At 34.6% G+C, this 19,719-nt stretch overlaps 1 protein-coding gene and 1 pseudogene across 2 annotated transcripts; both read right to left on the bottom strand.

Moving 5' to 3' along the window:
• Positions 1-2,852: 2,852 nt before the first annotated feature.
• Positions 2,853-8,623, bottom strand: GATA26 (GATA transcription factor 26). The gene is made up of 8 exons (XM_048088938.2): positions 8,091-8,623; positions 6,714-7,082; positions 5,879-6,302; positions 5,318-5,390; positions 4,883-4,986; positions 4,353-4,539; positions 4,151-4,268; positions 2,853-3,452 (listed from the first exon to the last, which is right to left on the bottom strand). The coding sequence occupies exons 1-8, from the start codon at positions 8,128-8,130 to the stop codon at positions 3,148-3,150; spliced, it is 1,620 nt and encodes a 539-aa protein (XP_047944895.1). The 5' UTR covers positions 8,131-8,623; the 3' UTR covers positions 2,853-3,147.
• A 6,934-nt stretch (positions 8,624-15,557) lies between these two features.
• Positions 15,558-18,771, bottom strand: LOC125187780 (uncharacterized; annotated as a pseudogene). The gene is made up of 4 exons (XR_007170664.2): positions 18,593-18,771; positions 16,967-17,130; positions 16,309-16,896; positions 15,558-16,240 (listed from the first exon to the last, which is right to left on the bottom strand). The product of XR_007170664.2 is annotated as an uncharacterized LOC125187780 (transcript).
• Between the last annotated feature and the right edge of the window lie 948 nt (positions 18,772-19,719).

Below are 19,719 nucleotides of genomic sequence, written 5' to 3'. Positions count from 1 at the left end.
GAAGGGAAGGACAGGACTACGGAAACGTGGACGGACACGTGGCGTATCTGCATGTTCGGTTAACACCTTTTATTCCTCTCATTTCTTTCCCAAACTTTCCCAAACTCATTAATAGACTCTAATTAATTTTATTTCATACAATCTTTCCATTAAAAAATATGGGCATTTTTCATTTTCGTCGGTCGAAAAAAATTATGTGCATTCCATTTTCAGAAGTTATCCTGATTTATTACGCGTATACATCAACTTATTATAATTTATACCACTATTAAACATTACTAATAATGTGGGTCTCACTATCCACAAATACTGTTTTAATTACTATTTTTCTTCTCTTTCTTACTTTACCATATTATTCTCCCTCTTCTTTCTTTACTTTATTCATTTTATCTTAGTTTCTATATTATATTACCCATATTTTTATAGAACGGAGAAAATAATAGTATTCAATATTAAAAAAAAGTCCAAGAAATAGCTCATAAGAGAAAACTGGGCAATTATATGAATATATTTATCTCTCTAAGAATGAGCAGATTCAGTAATTCCATGGATGACTACTATAGTTACACGGTTTCCAATTAAATTCCCAAAAGATGTTAGTATGAGTTATCCCAAACTCCTATGCAACCTTACTTGCAGTTACAGAGTGCTATTTTAACAAATTAGGCCCTTGTAAAATAGACAATACAAGTAAATAACAAAATACACCCAAATAAAACCGATGAAAACACTAGAAACATCGCAGGTAATATTAAATACAATATCATAACTAAAAGAAATATCAATAAATATCACAACAAAATTTAGTCATTTCATTTTTTAGATAAAAAATAAAACATCACTTACTTTATTTCATTACCTATTTTTTTCTCTCTTTTATTTTACTTTATTTTCATTTCATCCATCAAACACTAATTTTCAATCATTATATCAAAACATTTTGACCCAACTTAATTAAGACAAATGAGTACGAAATAAAATACATTTGAAACTATGGTAGCTATACTAGCGAAGTTAGAGTGTCCACTATAGGGGAGCTCGCGGCTCCCTACAGTGACTGGGGTGGGCAGCCGGGGGGGGGGGGGGGGGGGGGGGTTGGACGTGGGCGCGCCGCGATCGTGGCCCGGCCGCGGCTCTTGGGCGGGAGCCGTGGCCCTCCTATTGTATTGGCCACGAGCCGCGGCTCTCCATATTTTTTGATTTTTTTTTTTTTTTAATTCTATAAGTATACACATTTTTTTACCTCTTTCCTACACAAATTCTATAAATATACCCGTTTTTAATTAAAATATAAACAAAATGGAAAAAATAAAAATTTTTGTGGCTTGGCCATGTCCACTATAGTGGGAAACATAGGCATTGGTGGCCCGGCCACGATTTTGTAGCCTGGCCCGGTCATATATAGTGGACACCCTTAAGCTAATAGCGTGCACATCTCTAAGTACTTTTCCATAATTATGCTTCACTTTTTATACTTCCTTAGTTCTTAGAAATAGTTCATACTATATATTTATGAAACATTCTCCCATTATAATTTATAATTCATAGCCCCCACCATTCCTTATATTAATTCAACTATTTTTTTCTTCTATCTTATTTTATTAATTACATATTAAAATTTGTATCATTCTTAATGACCTATTCCTAGAAGATTGATGGAGTATAAAGAAAATATTATAATTTGAGATGTATTATAAAAATGAGTAGACTTCTTTAATTATTCGTTCCACAAGAGTATGCACTTTTAATTGGGCACGAATTTTAATGCACAACTAATAAAGTAAGAGAGAGAGAGAAATAGAGAAAAAACAATTAAAGTATTGTTAGTGGATAATGAGTCTCATCTCAATAAAGAGAAAAATATTTCCAAAATTAGAAAATGCATACTCTTATAAAACAGACTAAAAGAAAAAGAGTCCATACTCTTGCGAGATGGAGGGAGTATGCATCAATTTTTGCATACCAAAAAATATTTTAATTTTAATTCATTTCAATTCTACTCACTCCGTTCCTTGCTAATTGAGTTTTTTGAAATATTCTAAAATAATTGAGTTATTTTTGTTTTTGACAAAATGTATATTATCTGTATTACTATGGTCTACATTCATTTCAAACTATACATCTCTTTTTGAATCTCCATCCAAAAAAAAAAATCAACTCAATTAAAGAAAAAGATAATTATTCAAAGCGAATATTTGAAATTCTAAATAATTATACTTTACTAATAAGCATATACATATTGCACATGTAATACATACTGCACATGCATACACACAAAATAAATAAAAACACATAACCCACACACAAAGCTACATGGCACTAATATACAGTGCACACATGGCACTCAAACACTCGCACAAAGACACACTATATACAGACTACAGTGTACACACAAATTCATTAAAAACACATAACCCACACACAAATCTACATGGCACATTATACAGTGCACATATGGCACTCATACACTCGCACAAAGAACCACTCCAAATATTTAGAAAAATAATGTATAAATACATATGTTAGTATATAAATACATTTTTAAAAAATATTCAATTGAAAAGTACTACAGTACCAAGTTATATTCAATTTTTCGTCTTACCGAATAATTAATTTTGATTTGGTATACAATTTTATACTAATTAGTATTTAATTGCATCAAAATAAAGATTAAAAATTGAATTAGAATACCAAAAACACCCTAAAAGAATAATCATAGGAACGTATAGCAATAAAATTTCCTTAGCTACACGAGCATTAATCACATCATCATATTGCAATAAAAGTAGTGGTACGTGTCTTGTATTCTATTCCTAAAGTATACTAGTTGTATATTTTATCAAAGATGAAAATAAAGATATGAATAATACATTCTCCATTCTTCCTTTTCCTTTTTTGTGCTACATAACACAATCTTTTGTTAGTCTGTACATAATCCAAAATGCAAATAAACCCATCCCCTTTTCGATTCCAACACCATGTTTCATGTGGGGAACAAGGTATCCATCCAACCTCAAATTGAACAGAAACTCCTATTTCTTTGCAAAGAAATGAAGAACACAACCACAAAGGTTGAAACCAAAGTCTAGAAACACCTCCCTCCCCCCTCGTATACGAAATAAGTAGCACATAGGTATGCAAGTAGCATCACGGGTGGATAAGTTTTGGGTACGCTGAGCTGCTACTAGTACTAGCCATGGCGCCAAAACTCGAACTTGGGAGTAGTTCTGCCTGTGGAAAGGAGCCATTGGATGGTACATCAAGCAGCAAATCCTGGTCAGAGTTCTCCCCTTCGAAGTGGGATGTGTCCAGCACCGAGGAACCATTGTCGTTTTGGATTGAAAATAAACTCTTAGCACTCACGAAAGACTCATCTCTATCTAGGATTTCTTTTTTACCATAGCCTGACTTCATCAGAATTCTCCGGGGACTCTTCATGGTAACTTTCGATCCTGGGGGAAGAAAACCAGTTAGAGCTTAGCTGATCTTGATGATTCAACCAGTTAGAGCTTAGCTAATCTTGATGATTCAATTTGAACAATGAGATCAAGATATTTTTTGGGTAACAAATAAATGCATTATCTTTTTTCTCCACTAATAGTGAGACCGCCTAAAAAGGAATACATGCCACTTATAATGAGACAGATGGACTAAATAACATAGGAAAGGAAAAGACAAACAATACGTAGCAGAAAATTCTGGCATACCTGATTAGGACATGAGGTTAGCAAAGATAAGTAGAAATCACATAAATGATCTTGTAGTATTAAGCAAAGAATGAAAAGATAGAAAAGCTTTGAAACCTAACACTCATAGCAGCCGCATGTCACTTGGTTTTACTGGCAGTTGTTGAATTATAAAATGGAATATTTGGCAGTAGATCCAGATGAAATAAAATATATTGCAAGTAAAAAATCAATTATCGGCTCCAAGTCTTAATGCATGTATAAAATGGTCATATGCAGACATCTCCAAGCATTGAAAAATATAAACTTAAAAAGGACTGAGTTAACAAGCCTAGCTGCGTTATTGAAACATTTTCAACCCACATGACAGTATATGCTCTAGAGAATTGTAGATTCACTTTGCTTGAGTGTCACAGTTATTGAACATTGTAATACTTAACAGTTGTCAAATTTCCACAATTTACCTGTAGTTTTTTTGTGCTGTCCCTCTCGTGATAGTTCAAAGTTAGCTCCATTGACAATTTCAAAGCCATTGTATCGTCCTGTCACTTCTGACTTGATGGTATTTTTGCACTTCAGATCCTAAATAGAACAGTATTTCGAGTGTAAATTAAACTATGAGAGACACAATTGAAAAAGACTTGACAAGTTGTTGAAACTACAAACCTTAAAAGCTGTATGTTGTTCCACCCACTTTGATTTAGTTAAATCGCACAAGACAAGTTTCTTCAAAATTCTGCAATCATCCGTATTGAACCCACCATACGAGTTATCAAAAACTCCCTCAGCAATAAGTTTTTGGAAGGATGATAGATTCAGCTTGAACTCAGCGCTATCGAACATGCTTTTAAGGCTAAAAAAAACAGAGCCCACAATAAGCAAACAAATATGCATTACCTTCAGTCAGCTTAATTTTCTGTACTATAAAGTACTACTACCTTTTTCTGACTAATATTCAGCTTAAATGAAAAAAGTTATCACAACATCTAATCAATCTTTGAGAAGCATCCAAAACTATGCATGAACAAAGCAACATTTCTATTTTGTGATGTAATATTGAAACAAACAAGAGGGGCGTAGTTCGTTCTTCAGTATTAGAAAATTTGTCAAATGTGGATAACTATTTAAACCAATTATGAAGACATGTGATCATGCTGGACTTCCATTAGCTAGAGAAGAAAAGTTACAGCACACACCTGTATGGAGCATCCGAAGCATCGACAGAAGGTAATAAGCTCATCAACTGTTGTTGTTCGGCAATTGTCAAATTACTTGTAAACAATTCAAAATTAACAATGTCCTGCATCAATATGGCATATCATATGACAGCTTAAGGAGAATGAGCAGGAAAATAAGCTGAATCAGATCATGACAGGAGTACTTCATAACCTCAATTACAATGGAAAAATTAATATGACTAACTGAAAATATGCATAGCAAGAAGACATGATATCGGCAGCCTATTGCTACAAAACTATGACGTATATAAGAACAGTTCACAAAAATAATGACATATGTTGGATTTTTTTCTATGGCATGGCTGAATAGGGAACCGAGTAAACATGCATTATCACTAGACATAAATGTGAAACTGCTTATTAGTATCAACTAAACATTTTCTTTCAACTTACTTGTAGATCTATGTAACATAGTGGAGAATTATGATGTGCAAGAATCGGTAATTTTACAACTTGATCCTTGTCTCTGAAATTAAATAAGAAAAAGATGCATTAGCAGCATATTCAGAGAAGAAAGGAAATTACTATGTCTAAAGATCTAACAGTCTCCAATAGCAGCTGATGAATTAGTATAAGAAAGGAGTTCATTAATCACAATAGGTTGAAACAAAAGACATGTTTGTTTCGAAATTCATAAATTTGGATGAAAGTATATGCAGCTAAGGAATTAACATCAGTAATAGAAATCCATGAAGCTTGTGAAAAAAGGTTTGTTTCATAACGGATTTGAAATCTAGTTTGAACTATACTTAAGTGGATTGAAATCCATATATAGACTCATTTGAAATAGTGTAGCCAAAATGCAAACATTTCAATCAAAATGTAACCAACCAAAATATCTACTCTTTGAACATATAAAATCGCATGATTTCCATTCAAGGTATCTGTAGCTGAAAAATAATACTTCCGATGATTCCTAGTGAACTCATAAGAATCAGAGATTGATAAAAATACCTTCTCATATGCTCCTGTACAACCCCAGGATAAGCATTCTTCTTAAGTTTCTCATTAACTTTACTCGATGAGTAGGCACCTGTGTCTTCAATGCGACCACGAAAACTCATATCCCGTGATGTTAGGGTATACTGCTTGTTATCAACTGAAAGGGAGCTAGCTTCTGACTCTTCTTCTCTAATAAATGAACTTGGGTGCCGAATAAGTACACTTCCATGTCCAATCTCAACAGATACCATTGGTTTGTCGCTCTCAAGAAGCAAGTCTTCTTCTGATGATCCAGACAAGCATGATGACTGTTGTTCATACCATAATGTATACAGATCTTTGGTAAGAACCTCAACTGGAGAAGGTTTTGGCCTTGCAACACAGGTTCTCTTCCTGGAAGGCACAATTGAATCCCATGCAGTGGGTTGGGGGGGACCTGTGGTGGTAAACGAGTGAGAACTTGACCATATTACAATATAACATGTATATTAATAGCTAATCCTGACTAATTAGCTCTAAAATGTTAAAACTATAGCAATTCAAACTAGAGAAAATGCCATGTATGTAGATATTGTTCGTAGTCATTGAGCTTGAGATAACACCTAAATGAAAACTTGAAAAAGCCATGAAAACCAGAAACAGAAAGATAAGTTATCGCCTTGTAAAAAGATGCACATGATTAGTTTGCTCATAAAGAGTTAGAAAATCATCATTTTACTTTTATAATCCATACCTTTTACCCTGAGTGCCCTACCATTCCCAAAGAAAACATATAGATAATAGTCAAAGAAGACATGGGTAGAAGATCATGATGCTAGAATACTATCATGCATACGGATCTACTAACTTGTCAAATCACTTGTATCAGCAATGCCATATTGAGCGTATTTCTCTGAGTTGGATATGGCAGAACCAGAACTTGATCTATTGCTTGTATCTTCATCATAGACTTTTTGCAAACCCTGGTAATGGTCAGGAGGAACCTCTACAAATTCAGCTACCTCAATACTGTGTTTCCGCTTCAGTACCTTTGGCTCTTTATTCTTAATAGAAATAGTTTTCACCCTAGGAAACCTCAAATCCTCTAACTCATCAGGTTCAGCCCTAGCATGTAGAGGTGTATAGTTTGCCAGTGTTCCCTTTGTCCTCCACCGCGAACCACATGCATTGCAGAGTACTGGCTTCTCGGGAGGCCCATTACGCCAAAGAGGGGTGCCTGTTGCATGATTACGAGAAGTCAAATAAACCTATTGCCCGTCATGACAAAAGAATGATAGAGATCAAAGAGTTCCACTACATGTGTTTAAGCATAAAATTTTGTCGATCAAACATTGCCCATGATGAGATATGAATTCCCAAAAGAGATTATGAACTCTCCCCAAGAAAACTAAAAGCAAACAAAAAATTGACTCTATAAAAGTTTTATGACAGATGGAGTTTCAAAAGCATTTCAAGAGAGTCAATATCATCTCCTTCTCTAGTTTTAGTTCCAAGAATGCATGATTTTAAAACCACTTTGGCATTAGCACAAGCTCACTCTCTTATCACATAACAAGCTTCACAAAAACTAATCCACAGCTCGAAATTCTGTTCCTCTTTCCCCATTAGAAGCAGGACCACTCACAAAAAAACACTTACAGAAGTGCAACAACCAGTACACAGAAAATAATCGTGATAAATTTTAGATGGTTCAAATGGGAATTTCCATTCAGTGATATTAAATCTTCAATGCAATTGGTGGAAGAATGACGTATCCAATCGTGGTTAAGCATTGATCAAATTTGATCGAAAACAATGGTGATTAAGCATTGATCAAAGTTGATCGAAAACAATGGTGATCAAGCATTGATCAAATTTGATCGAAAATATTGGTGGTTAAGCATTGATCAAATTTGATCGAAAACACGTGTAACTGCATTCGAATGTGCTGAGTATCAGCTTAATTCCTTCTTCTAACACAATGGCTTAAGAGTTTTGGAGGTAGCAATGAACTGAAAAGCAATAGGAAATGACTATGATTGTATCAGCATATCAGCATATTGCTCATTGTTCACTGATTGTATTCTCTACCCAAACATCAAAGGAGACTAATTCATTGATTGAATGACAATTCATTTTATGCAAAAAAACATTTGAATAAACTAACTCAATCAAAGACCCCAATAATCTCTCATATCAATTTACAAAGTTACACAATTCCTAGTCAAAAAATCACAAAACTCACTTGTAACACCACAGTGATAGCAAGGTCCATGCTTTCCCATGTCTTTGGATTTCTTGAGTCTCCCCCAATTAAAAAAACAGGATGGGAATTAAATGAAAATTCACTCCACACAAAAACCAGCGACAAAAAAAAAAACTAAAGCTTTAAAGCTTCAACAAAAAAATCTACTGTAAATATTTATATAATTCTCAGTTTCGATGAATTCGTGTAGCCCTATTTAGAGCGTATATGCTTCGGGCTTGAAGCTTTTCCTGCTGTAAACCCAACAAACTCTGCAGAAATTACAACACAAAATGGAAACCAATTTTTTATATTTTCCTTTTCTTTTCTAGTCTGAGAAAAACCCAGTAAATTCAGAGGAGTGAAGGAGAAAAAGAAGATGTGGGTATTAAGCTGAGAATGAATGGAAGTCAATCAAATTGAGAGATACAAACACCATTTGGAATAAATCAATGGGGAAAAAGTAGGATGAAAATTTGGCAAAGGGATTAGGGGTATGTTTATTATTCTTGTATTCAATTTTTTATTGTATGTGAAGTAAATGTTTCAGCTTTCTTCACTAGCAATAATATTAAAGTGTATTTCCATCTGTTTCATTTGTTTAGCATCTTTTTCAATCTCTCTTTCTTATTTCACTTTTTGCATAATTCAATTACTTGAATTTGCTGGAATTACTTGGATCGATCAATTCCAAATAATAGGATATGTTGGTAATTCAATTATATGATTATGTTCTGTGCCATTATGTATATTATCATCAAAGTTTCTTCAATTTCCTTTTTAATTCAAAATCATTATTGACTCAAGATTTCACAATATTATTCCATCTTGTTGACTACAAACATTTATATGTATAAAGTTATTATTTTTCCTACCCCCACCTCTACACACAAACAGAATAGTCGTATTGAATGTATGATGTCAATTCTTCAGTGCTAATATTTAAAATTGAACAAGATAGGAAAAGACATGTCCACAGGCAACATAGAAGAACCCCAATATATAATTATAATATATAAATATAATAAAGAGGGAGAAAGAAACAAGGGTTGATCCTTGGATTTTCTGTCATTTATCCATCCAAATTTGTTATTTATACTATTTCCTCGTCCCATAAAAATATAATATAATATTTATACGAGAATTAATATAAAATTAATAAAATAAGAGAGATGAGAGAAAGGTAGGTAAAATAGTGTTAATGAATAATGAGACACATATTATTATTAGTGTTTTAATGGTGATACAAGTTGTAAATAACTTGATATATATGAGTAATAAATTGAGATAACTTTCCATAGATAGAAATACTCACATTTTAATAGGACGGACGAAAATAGAAAGTTGATCTATTTTTATGAGACGGAGGGGATAGTACATTATTAGGTGATATTTCGTAATTGTCACATTATATTTTGTGAAAGTAGTAAAATAATGTTTATTCAAGGGGTAGTAAAATAGTTCTATATTCACTGTTCAATATTCCAAAATCCAATTAAGCAATTTACACTTTTTCAATATTGGAACAAGCCATCAATAAATTTTGAGATATTGGTATTGACGTGCTGTGTTGCTATTGGACTACACATCCTCTTTTTCTTACATTTGATTAGGTTCAACTTATTTATTGAGTTTCTCCAGCCGACATGTCATACACTCACATTATTTTATAAACATATTTGACTAATTTATTTATACACGATCTGACACAATTCCTAAAACTATGGTGTAAAAGTCTTAATTTTACAAATGAAATATATTAGTCATTTCACCCGTGAAACACATATCTTTCCATATATGTTCATTTCATTACCACTTGGTAATAATCAACACTGAATATTTGTTATTGAATATGAAATTTAGATGGTTATATTTGCTATATAGAATGAGAGTATGGAATTGGAATGGAATACATCAATTCCAAATCCTGTGTTGGCATGAACCTTTAAATCTTAAACCTCAAATCCTGATGTGTACATATTCTCAATCCTCTTAGCTTTATTCATTGATGACGCTAAGATATTGTATCCCCAAATAGTTTTTGATCAAGGTCTTCCATACCATCGAATAATGCAATAATGTCATTGTTGTCGCTCTGAGCTCATTGAAATCAACGAAAGCATAATAAGTGTAATTTGATTACTACATCACATTTATGATCAACTTGGGAATCTGCATAGTACACAATGTCATTTGTATAGCAAGAATATCGTAGCTAATAAGGTGGAACATATGTTGACATTGAATCAGTAAAATATCAACGAAGTATGATAATGTGTATATCTCGTTATTATTCTCCACATCGAAGTAGGTCATTCTGCACCTTCTATGTGCCTCAACGATCTCGTCATGTACTTGCTGGAACATTCGATCAATATACATAGATGTTGCATGTTTCTCAATTAATAACTCGGTTGAAAAGGTTGGGATGTTGGTGGCATCAAAAAAATTGATTGTCTATGTTATGTTCCGTTAGACATCCAATGCATTGTTATAATGCATTACAAAGTCAGCAAGATTATAAGCGAGATTTGGTGTACTTTTTGAAGAAGTTGTTCCTAGACTCAAAGAATGATGTTGTCTTCAACAATGGACCCGTTGGAAAATCTCTAGAAAAGGCTCGTATCCAGTATTTTATGTGCGCAAACATGGTTTGATCCAAGATTCATCTTGTACACCATATTGGTCCGTAATGGTCAGCCATATTTCTTTGAATTCCTCCGGCTCCAACAATTCCAACCATACACAAATGTCCAAATCATTCTTCAAGTCTTCGTTAGCTAGTATTTTTTTTGGTAACTTGGTACGCTCGAATTTTATATTGTTTTAAGGTCTTTATTTAGTCCATTTTGAGTGTCAAAGGTTACAATATATCTTTATTATTTATACATTTTGTCTATTTTGATATTTTGACGTGTTTTGTGAGAATTTGTAAAATAGAGCCTAAAAAAATAGCAAAAAGTCAAGGTCTGAAGTCTGGAGCATTCGAGCCAGCCAGCGGTCCGTTGAACTTAGCCAAATGGCCGCTGGGGCCCATCGAGCGTTGAAGCTGCAGCGGTCCGTCTAGAAATCATGGATGAAAAGAGGAACACGTACAACGACCGTCGAAAGTTGTACCAAAAGAGTTAGAAGATTCCTAGCGGCCCGCTGGATATTTTGCAGAGGTCCACTAGGATTGGGCGACGTATTATTTTACCTAATTTCTCTCCAAGACTCACCTTATTTGGATATAAGATTTACCATATGATACATGACTTGAAGGCTATAAATATTCCCCCAAGCTTCATCAAGGAACCTTTTGCTTCATTCTACACCAGAGATAAAATATTTAGAGCTCATGTCAATTGTTCATCATCTTTCCACCAAACTTGGAGTTTATGTATGAGTAGCTTAATAAGTAGTACTATAATTCTAAGGATGTTTCAGTAACAATTTTGGTTTATACAGTTTCTATTTATATAATACTCCCTCCGTCCATGAAAAATAGGAAACATTGTGAATGACACGGGTTTTAATGAGGAATTAGTAAAGTAAGAGAGAAGAAAAAAAAAGTAAGAGAAAAGTATTGTAAGTAGAATGTGGGGTCCCTATTATTAGTAAGAGAGAAGGAAAAAGTAAGAGAGAATGAAAAAAAGTAAGAGAGAAGTAGTGTTATTGGAATGTGGGGTCCATATTATTAGTAAGAGAAGGAAAAAAAGTACTAAGAGAGGAGTTGAAAACTTTCCTTTTTTAAGTGCTCTATTTTTTGTGGACAACCAAAAATGACAAATGTGCTCTATTTTTCGTGGACGGAGGGAGTATTTGTTTTGTTTATGCTTGCTTTATTCTAAGTTGGGCGGTAATGCTTTATGTTTGAATGACACATTCTGTGATGATTTCTTCACTTCCAAAGTACTCCCTCTGTTCCATAATAATAGAGTCATTTTTTTTTATTTTGGTACGTTCCATAGTAATAGAGTCATTTCCCTTTTTAGTAAAAGTCAACACATTTTTCCACACCAACTTTACTCTCTCTTACCTTTTTCTCTCTTCATCTCTCTACCTTTTTCATTTTCCACTTTATTCTCCTTTTACTTAACTCACCTACAATTTTTCTTAATCTCTGTGCCGAAATGAAACGACTCCATTATTATGGAACAGAGAGAGTAATTGTGAGAGGATTTGCATGTTAGAATGACTTGTTAACACTACAATTAATTCTCCCTAAAAAGGTACTACTTTTAATTGAGAGTGAGGACCTCTCGAGAGTCTAATCAAACCTTTTGCGGTTTTATCTACGATTGACGACCTTAGTGTGTAATCTAATTTGTGCCGCATGGGAAATACTTACGAGACTTGTTGATGCACTATTTTTTAGCACTATAACTACTTGCAAGTATACAGGGTAGAAATAGTATAGCTAAAGGTCAGTATAGGATATCGAACTCAAGGAATAGAATTGCAGCTCGCTATCATGTACTAAGCATCAAATACTATCTAGAGAAACATGGTTTTTGGTTTGAAATTTATAAAACTAGACATTAATAAATAGAGTAAAATAATAAAAGCAAAGAAGAAAGAATCAGACAAATAGAAGAATTCTGAGGATAAAGATTTCACTAACTCTTTAGTTATTCTAATTAGTCCTACATTCATCCAACTCAAGTTTTACAGCGATTTCTTCCTATCATGCATCAATACGCATGTCACAATTGTTGTATGAACACATAAGATAAACCAATCAAATCTATCACCGATCAGAGATTGACAATAATCAAGGTAACGGCCAATTAGTCGAACAAAAGCTCAGGAAAAACCAAGTGCAACGAGTTCTTAACATTAAACATAAAAAGAACTACATAAAAATCAATTACTGTCAATCCTCAAAATTCTATTATTTGATAATCCATAGACAGATGAACTAGAACAATAATTAAAGTACGAGACATGAAATAAACAAACAAATCCCAAGGTTAAATCTTGAAGTCTTCATGCTCCTCTTGTGTTGCTTCAATCTTCAAGAATGATGGAAGAAATAAAATATAGAGTAGAGAAGGAGGAGCCTTGGAGGCTCCTCAAATGGGGTTATGAATTGTGTGTCAAGAATGGTGAATATTATGAATTAGGTTATGGGGTATATATAGGCTTAAAAAGGACTTAAACTTGATAAAAAGTTTCCTCCAAGTAATAGTAAACATGGAATTTTCGTGCACCATAAAAGATTTGGCTTCACAAGGTAATGTCTTCTTTCCTTTCTTGAATTTCGCCTAAATTCTGCACTAGACAGCTTTGCGCGACCTTCGTAGAATGCCCAAAACTTTCCCCAAAGAACTCCGATTGAGATGATCAAGGAACTAATGTGAAACTCTTTCGAAGACGAAGAGAATGGCATGTAAAACGCCCTGATTGGACTTCAAAATCGCCAGAAAAATGAGTTTGAACAGAGGCAGTAGTGCGCAACTGGGCCCAGCGGGCCGCTGGAGAGTGTCAGAACGTCCTGGATTCATTTTAGTGACCGCTGGCGTTGGTCCAGCGGGCCGCTGGGTTGTGCTTCTTCTATTTTGCACAATAATCAAAAAATACTTTAAAATACTAAAATGGAAAAAATATGCAAATAATGGACATGTAATGCAACTTTGACACTCAAAACGGATCAAATAATGGCCTTAAAACAGTGCAAAATCCGAGCGTATCACTAGTACTAGTTAAGCATGAACTGTGGCTGAGTGTGGTACTTAGAATTTGTATAAATCATAACTGTGAAAGCACATCCCTATAATTCATTTGTCTCTATCTGTTTTACTCTCGTGTTTAATCCACAATTGATTTACTTGCTTTCTTTAATTTTTTTGTTTATTATTTTTGCTTAGTTTAAACCAATCACAAACCATGTCTCACTAATAATAGAATGTGTTCGATATCCTGTGTTTATTCTTAGTTATACTGCTTCTATCTTGTATACTTGCAAGTAGTTCTAGTGCTAAAAAATAAGAGAAAAATGGATGCAGGGGCAGTCTACTAATACAATCTGAAATATGTACCCACTTTGTTATTTGTTCCATTTATGAGAAAAAACGTCATTCGTGTCGGTGTGTTATTAAGTAAAACGCCAAACGTGATGGCGTTTTTTAATTAATTTGTGATTTTTTAAAAATACAGTCATTATAGTAAAACACCATTAAAATTGGCGTCTTTGATTTAAAATCACCGTCCAAGTTGGCGTGTTTAAAAGTAAAAAAGCCATCAAGTTGGCGTTTTATGAAAATTCTTATATCTAATAAATAAAATCATAGTTGTAAAATGCCACTTACAATGGCGTGTTTCTCCGTAAAACGCCTACGGAGTTGGCGTGTTTCACTGGACACATATATCAGTCCAGTTTCTCCCCAAAATCGCGAACCATATTGCTTTACACTCCCAAATGCGAAAAACCTTCAACTTGCGAGAAACACTTGCCCGGGTCGACCCAATCGGCGATTTGAGACAGAAGATTTCAATTTTTGCCCATTCTTTCCACACATTAGTCCTCCTATTCGGTTAGTATACATAACTTTCGACCAATATTTGATGGATTTTTATGATAGTAAATATTGTAGTGTAATTGATGAAAAAAATATTGATGCTATATAAAGTTTCCCCTACATAATGATGAATTTAGTCCGCAAAAGTTATACATATTTATTTGTGTGTTACATTATTGCAGATAGTACGACGTGGTGTGTCAATTTATATTGGGGTGGAATGATAATTCCCGTAGTAGTTATTTCATATGATCCTCCTTTCTCAAAAGGATTCGTTAAGTTGGATGAAAGTGTTTCCTACGATAAGCTTGTGGGTACAATTTGTGAAATGATGGGTATAAACATATCTGAACACAAAGTTTAAATAATATGGAAACGTACTATATGTGTTGGATATGGAGTCACGTTTATAGGTACTCTACTAAAAGAAGTATGCATGCCACTAATGTTCAGTGCGAGTATGGCTACAGGTCAAATTGAATTATTTGTTGAGTATTCGGCGATTACTCAACAAAATAGTCATCATGTCATAAGTTATGATGTTGGTATGTCTACGAGAGCCTAAGAACCAAGTTTCGCTGGAACATATTGACATGCAACACAAGAGTTTGATGTTGGAGGCGTGCATTTAGGGGACAATGACAATAGTCATGTGGTTGATATAGGTCCTGATAAAACCGAATTTCTTGATCCACAATCACCATATGATTGATGTAAACATTAATAGTACAAACTTAGATGGTGATCCGTCTGATGATGAACAATTTGTTTATTCAAGGCCATCCATTCTAGTTGGAGAAACAGTGGTTGGAGGAAGAGCAGTTGGAGGAAGAGTAGATCCACAGTACTCACAGCGTGGAATGGTTGCATGAAGAAGATTAAGCTGCGGTACGAACAAGATATTCAAGTACGTATTTTGGGCTTTTGGACCAGCTGTGGAGGCTTTTCAACTATGCAAACCCGTTTTAACAGTTGATGTAACTCATCTACATGGACGATGTCAAGGTAAAATTCTTATTGCCGTTGGATTTGATGCTAATAAGAAATGTTTGCCTGTTGCATATGCCATTGTTGATGAGGAAACCAAATAAAGTTGGAAACCAAATTAAAAATATATCTAGTTTAGTTCAATCTTCTCGCCTTCTCCGCATAAACAGGCCCCGGATCGCCTTGTCAATTCCGAAGAAGGGAGTCTACAGGGAGGAGTATCTTGCACAACAACATTCTCTAAATCCACACCGAAAAAGTCATCTCGCCCAGAAGACCGAGGAAGAGAATGGTAGTCATCACTAGGGCAAATATCTTTACCTGTACCACCAGTGTGACTGACAGATTGACGACCTCGAACTGCAGATCTAGGTGGAGGTGGACACACAAAGTCTTCATCAGAATCACTTGCCAATGAACATCCATCCTTGAAGATGACGAATCTCTACAACTAGTTTTCTTCTTTCCACGTTGTTTTCCTTTTTGTCTCACGAGCATGACAATGTCCAGTCCAGATCGCTGGGAAGGACGACAGTCCATCATCCTAACCTCTCCATATACTTGCAAATTGTCTTCAACCATCTTCGAAATTGTAACCAAATCCGGTTGATATGTCATATCTCGCCCACTTAGAAAGTGACGTATTTGTTGAAGCGTTTACCCCTACAATTTTGAAAGTTAATTACATTTCAATATATGAATTTAAATAATTAATATTTGTTTCAATTTACCTCGAAGCTACGAGAAGATACCGTTTCATGGAAGCCCTCTTGAGCATGCATGCCAGGTTGAGCTATGTACATCACGGTTATTCTACGAAACCAATTCATATATTGATTTGTTGCAACTGGGTTATTGATCCAAATCAGTCCATACCAAGTTGTGCCTATTGTCCCACTCATGTATATAATTGTGGTAGTAAGCAACCCAATTTCGTTCAGATTTACTACGACGATCCTGTTTCACAAACTCTTCTGGGTGGAATCGGTTAAGGATTGAGATATACGGTTGGACGATCCCAAATTGTTGTAATACTCGTTGTGGCATATGTGGCTCAACCAAATTCAAGCAAATAAGGGATGTTATCGACATCCATATTGGACGACCCTTAACACAAATATCCGACAAGTTTCGCATAAGATAAGGCCTCCAAATAAACTACATATGAAACAAATTTAGTCAAAACAAATTCAGTCAAAACAAAAATCAATTTAAGTTACATAAACTACTTGGTTGGCGTGTATTCTGGAGAACTGATCTCTCTGAACTGTTCAATGCAATGCTGAGGTGCTTTTACATGTGACGCTGGACCACCCCATCTAAAAAAATTAAATTATGAGTGAATAACATGAAAATTATGCTTAAAAAATTAATGAGTGAACAACTTACGTGACTGCAAGAGCTGCATCTTTGGTCTAATATTTGGGATTCTCTCCCAAACCCACAATTGTAACAAAGTACAAGCTCCCCCGACATCGGTCCTCCTACCATTTGCAGCTTCACATAAATTGTAACACCCCCTACTCGACCAGCGACCGACCAAATAGGTGATGCTACATTTTTGGTTTTGTATCATTAAACATCGAATTATACAATAAGTACCATCATCATTTACAATCATAACAAAAGTCATACTCCCTCCATCCACAAACAATAGATCTATTGTTGTTCGGCACGGGTTTTAATGTAGAATTGGTAAAGTAAGAGAGATGAGGAGAAAAAGTAGGTAAAGTAAGAGAGATAAGGAGAAAAAGTAGCTAAAGTAAGAGAGATAGGGAGAAAAAGTGAGTAAAGTATGAGAGAGAGAAGAAAAAGTGGGAAAAGTATGAGAGATAAACTTTCCATTTTTAGAAAGTGATCTATTTTTTGTGGACGTCCCAAAATGGCAAAAGTGATCTATTTTTTGTGGACGGAGGGAGTATATTGTAAGTTTCACTCCTAGCATCCGATATTTACAAAAACAAAAATATATTTATTTATATGTATAAAAAAGTGGTGATTAACTAGTAAACAAGGATGTGTTGGTGAGGAAGGAACAAAAAGGAATATACACCATGATCTTTAGTCACCTTACCTGGAAGCACATTAAACAATTTAGCTAAACTCTTTAACAATAATAAATATGTAATATTAACATTATATGAACTCATAGTCTTTTACTAATATTTACTAGTAATTCATATTAACCCGACTCGACCATATTCATACTAATTTCACATCAACGTACATATATACATATAACATAATTTGCTCATATAAATTAGCAGTAATTTATCATACTAGGTATCAATTTTAAACATCACAATGATAGTAAGATTCTGCATTCGGCCATTCACATCTCCTTTAATGTGTCTAATATTATCACAGGGTACATGGACAATCTATCAATCACCATATCCATTACATCATGGTCAATAGCCCCTGACAGAGTGTGAATCGCTGCCTAGGCAGTGTGGCACACCTCATTATCAAGCCAATAGCCCCTGATAGAGCATATTGCTCTATCTAAGCCGTGTGGCATACCTCATCATCAAGCCAATAGCCCCTGATAGAGCATATTGTTATATCTAAGCAGTGTGACATACCTCATCATCAAGCCAATAGCCTCTGATAGAGCATATCGCTATATCTAGGCAGTGTGGCATTCCTCATTATTATGTCAATAGCCCCTGATAGAGTATATCGCTCTGTCTAGGCAGTGTGGCACATCGCATATCCCAACTGCCAATTGCCCCTGATAGAGTGTATAACCCTATCTAGGCAACGTGGCACAAACCAAATCATCCCTACCAACATAATTCTTTATAGGCAATGTAACATATCATGTATCACTAACATCCAATAATGGTATCCAAGTACGGAATATGAGAAGATGCATACAATCAAGTACTAACAATGCATAAAATTTCCTCATTTCACTCCACAATCCATAATCCACATATTAGTTGTTAATTTAGCATTTACTAATTTAATAATTGCGTAAAGCACCTACTAATCCGTACGAAATTCATGTACCTGGAACGGAGCTTAACAAGGCTTGAAAATTATTTAATCTTCTCTTTGCCTTCATCCGACTGGCCCGAACTACCTGTTCCTTTAGTTGTACGATAGCAAAGATGGGAAAGAAGACCATGAAGGAAAATTGATAGTGAGGGTGATGTCGGAGGGTCAATAGCGGTGACAAACTGAGTGAGAGAGAAAGATTTTATGTGTACTTTCCCCTCCTATGTAAATTAAATATAAAAGGGAAAAGAGGGTTCCAGAATTCTCCCGTAAAAGTAGTGAAAATACATATTATTATATAATAGAAAGATTTTTTTTGGAATGGATAAATTCGGATTAATTTTGTTTAGTATCACTATTTTCATTTCTCTTAATTATTGATCTTCTATATAATTCTACTAACAAAATTCACAATTTACAAAAAATAAACACGAGCCCGTTGAACATATATATAGTTGTCGTGTTCATCACTCAACTCAATCCTTAATTGATTTGATAAGGTTGTCTACTTCCAAACCAATTCTTTCAACTCAATTGTAGCTAGTGTAAATCCAAGATAATCTAAAGAAAGCTGCATCCAATAGTTGACACCCTTAGTGGGGATGTAACCTGTCAAAGCATCACCATCAACTTTGAGGCCCCATAAAATCTCCACGTCTTCCAATGTAACTGTTGCTACACCGACTGGGAAGTGAATCGTGTGAGTCTCTGGCCTCCAACATTCAATCAACGCGGTGATCAGATGGTGGTCAATGTCCTTTTGACCCCACCTTAATATGCCGCCAAAGCTCATCTCGTCTATTATCGCCAAAACACGGGAATGCATAGAAATATCCCAATAATTCCTTCATATCTTCTACATCGTACTTCTTCTGATTCAACTCGTGCCCATATATTTTGAGGGATGTGTTGTCTTTGAAGATCCAATACAGAAGGGTCCTCGGGACCACATAAAAGTCTTCGACGAGAAGTAGATGATGTTGACATAATTCACCTACACAACATTCACAATTCAAATTAAATAATACACAAACCTAAACAGTTTCAATAATTGGATACCATTCAACCCAATATCACAAAATGTAACCCCAATATCACAAAATGTAACCCCAATATCAAATAATGCACAATTAATACAT

The sequence above is a fragment of the Salvia hispanica genome, chromosome 5 (assembly GCF_029641045.1).
Source record: "Salvia hispanica isolate PSC_SH4W2 chromosome 5, Shi_PSC_v1, whole genome shotgun sequence".
In the NCBI taxonomy this organism is placed as follows: domain Eukaryota; kingdom Viridiplantae; phylum Streptophyta; class Magnoliopsida; order Lamiales; family Lamiaceae; genus Salvia; species Salvia hispanica.
The sequence above is the reverse complement of the archived record's forward strand: the minus strand, read 5'-3'. Positions and strand labels throughout refer to the sequence as shown.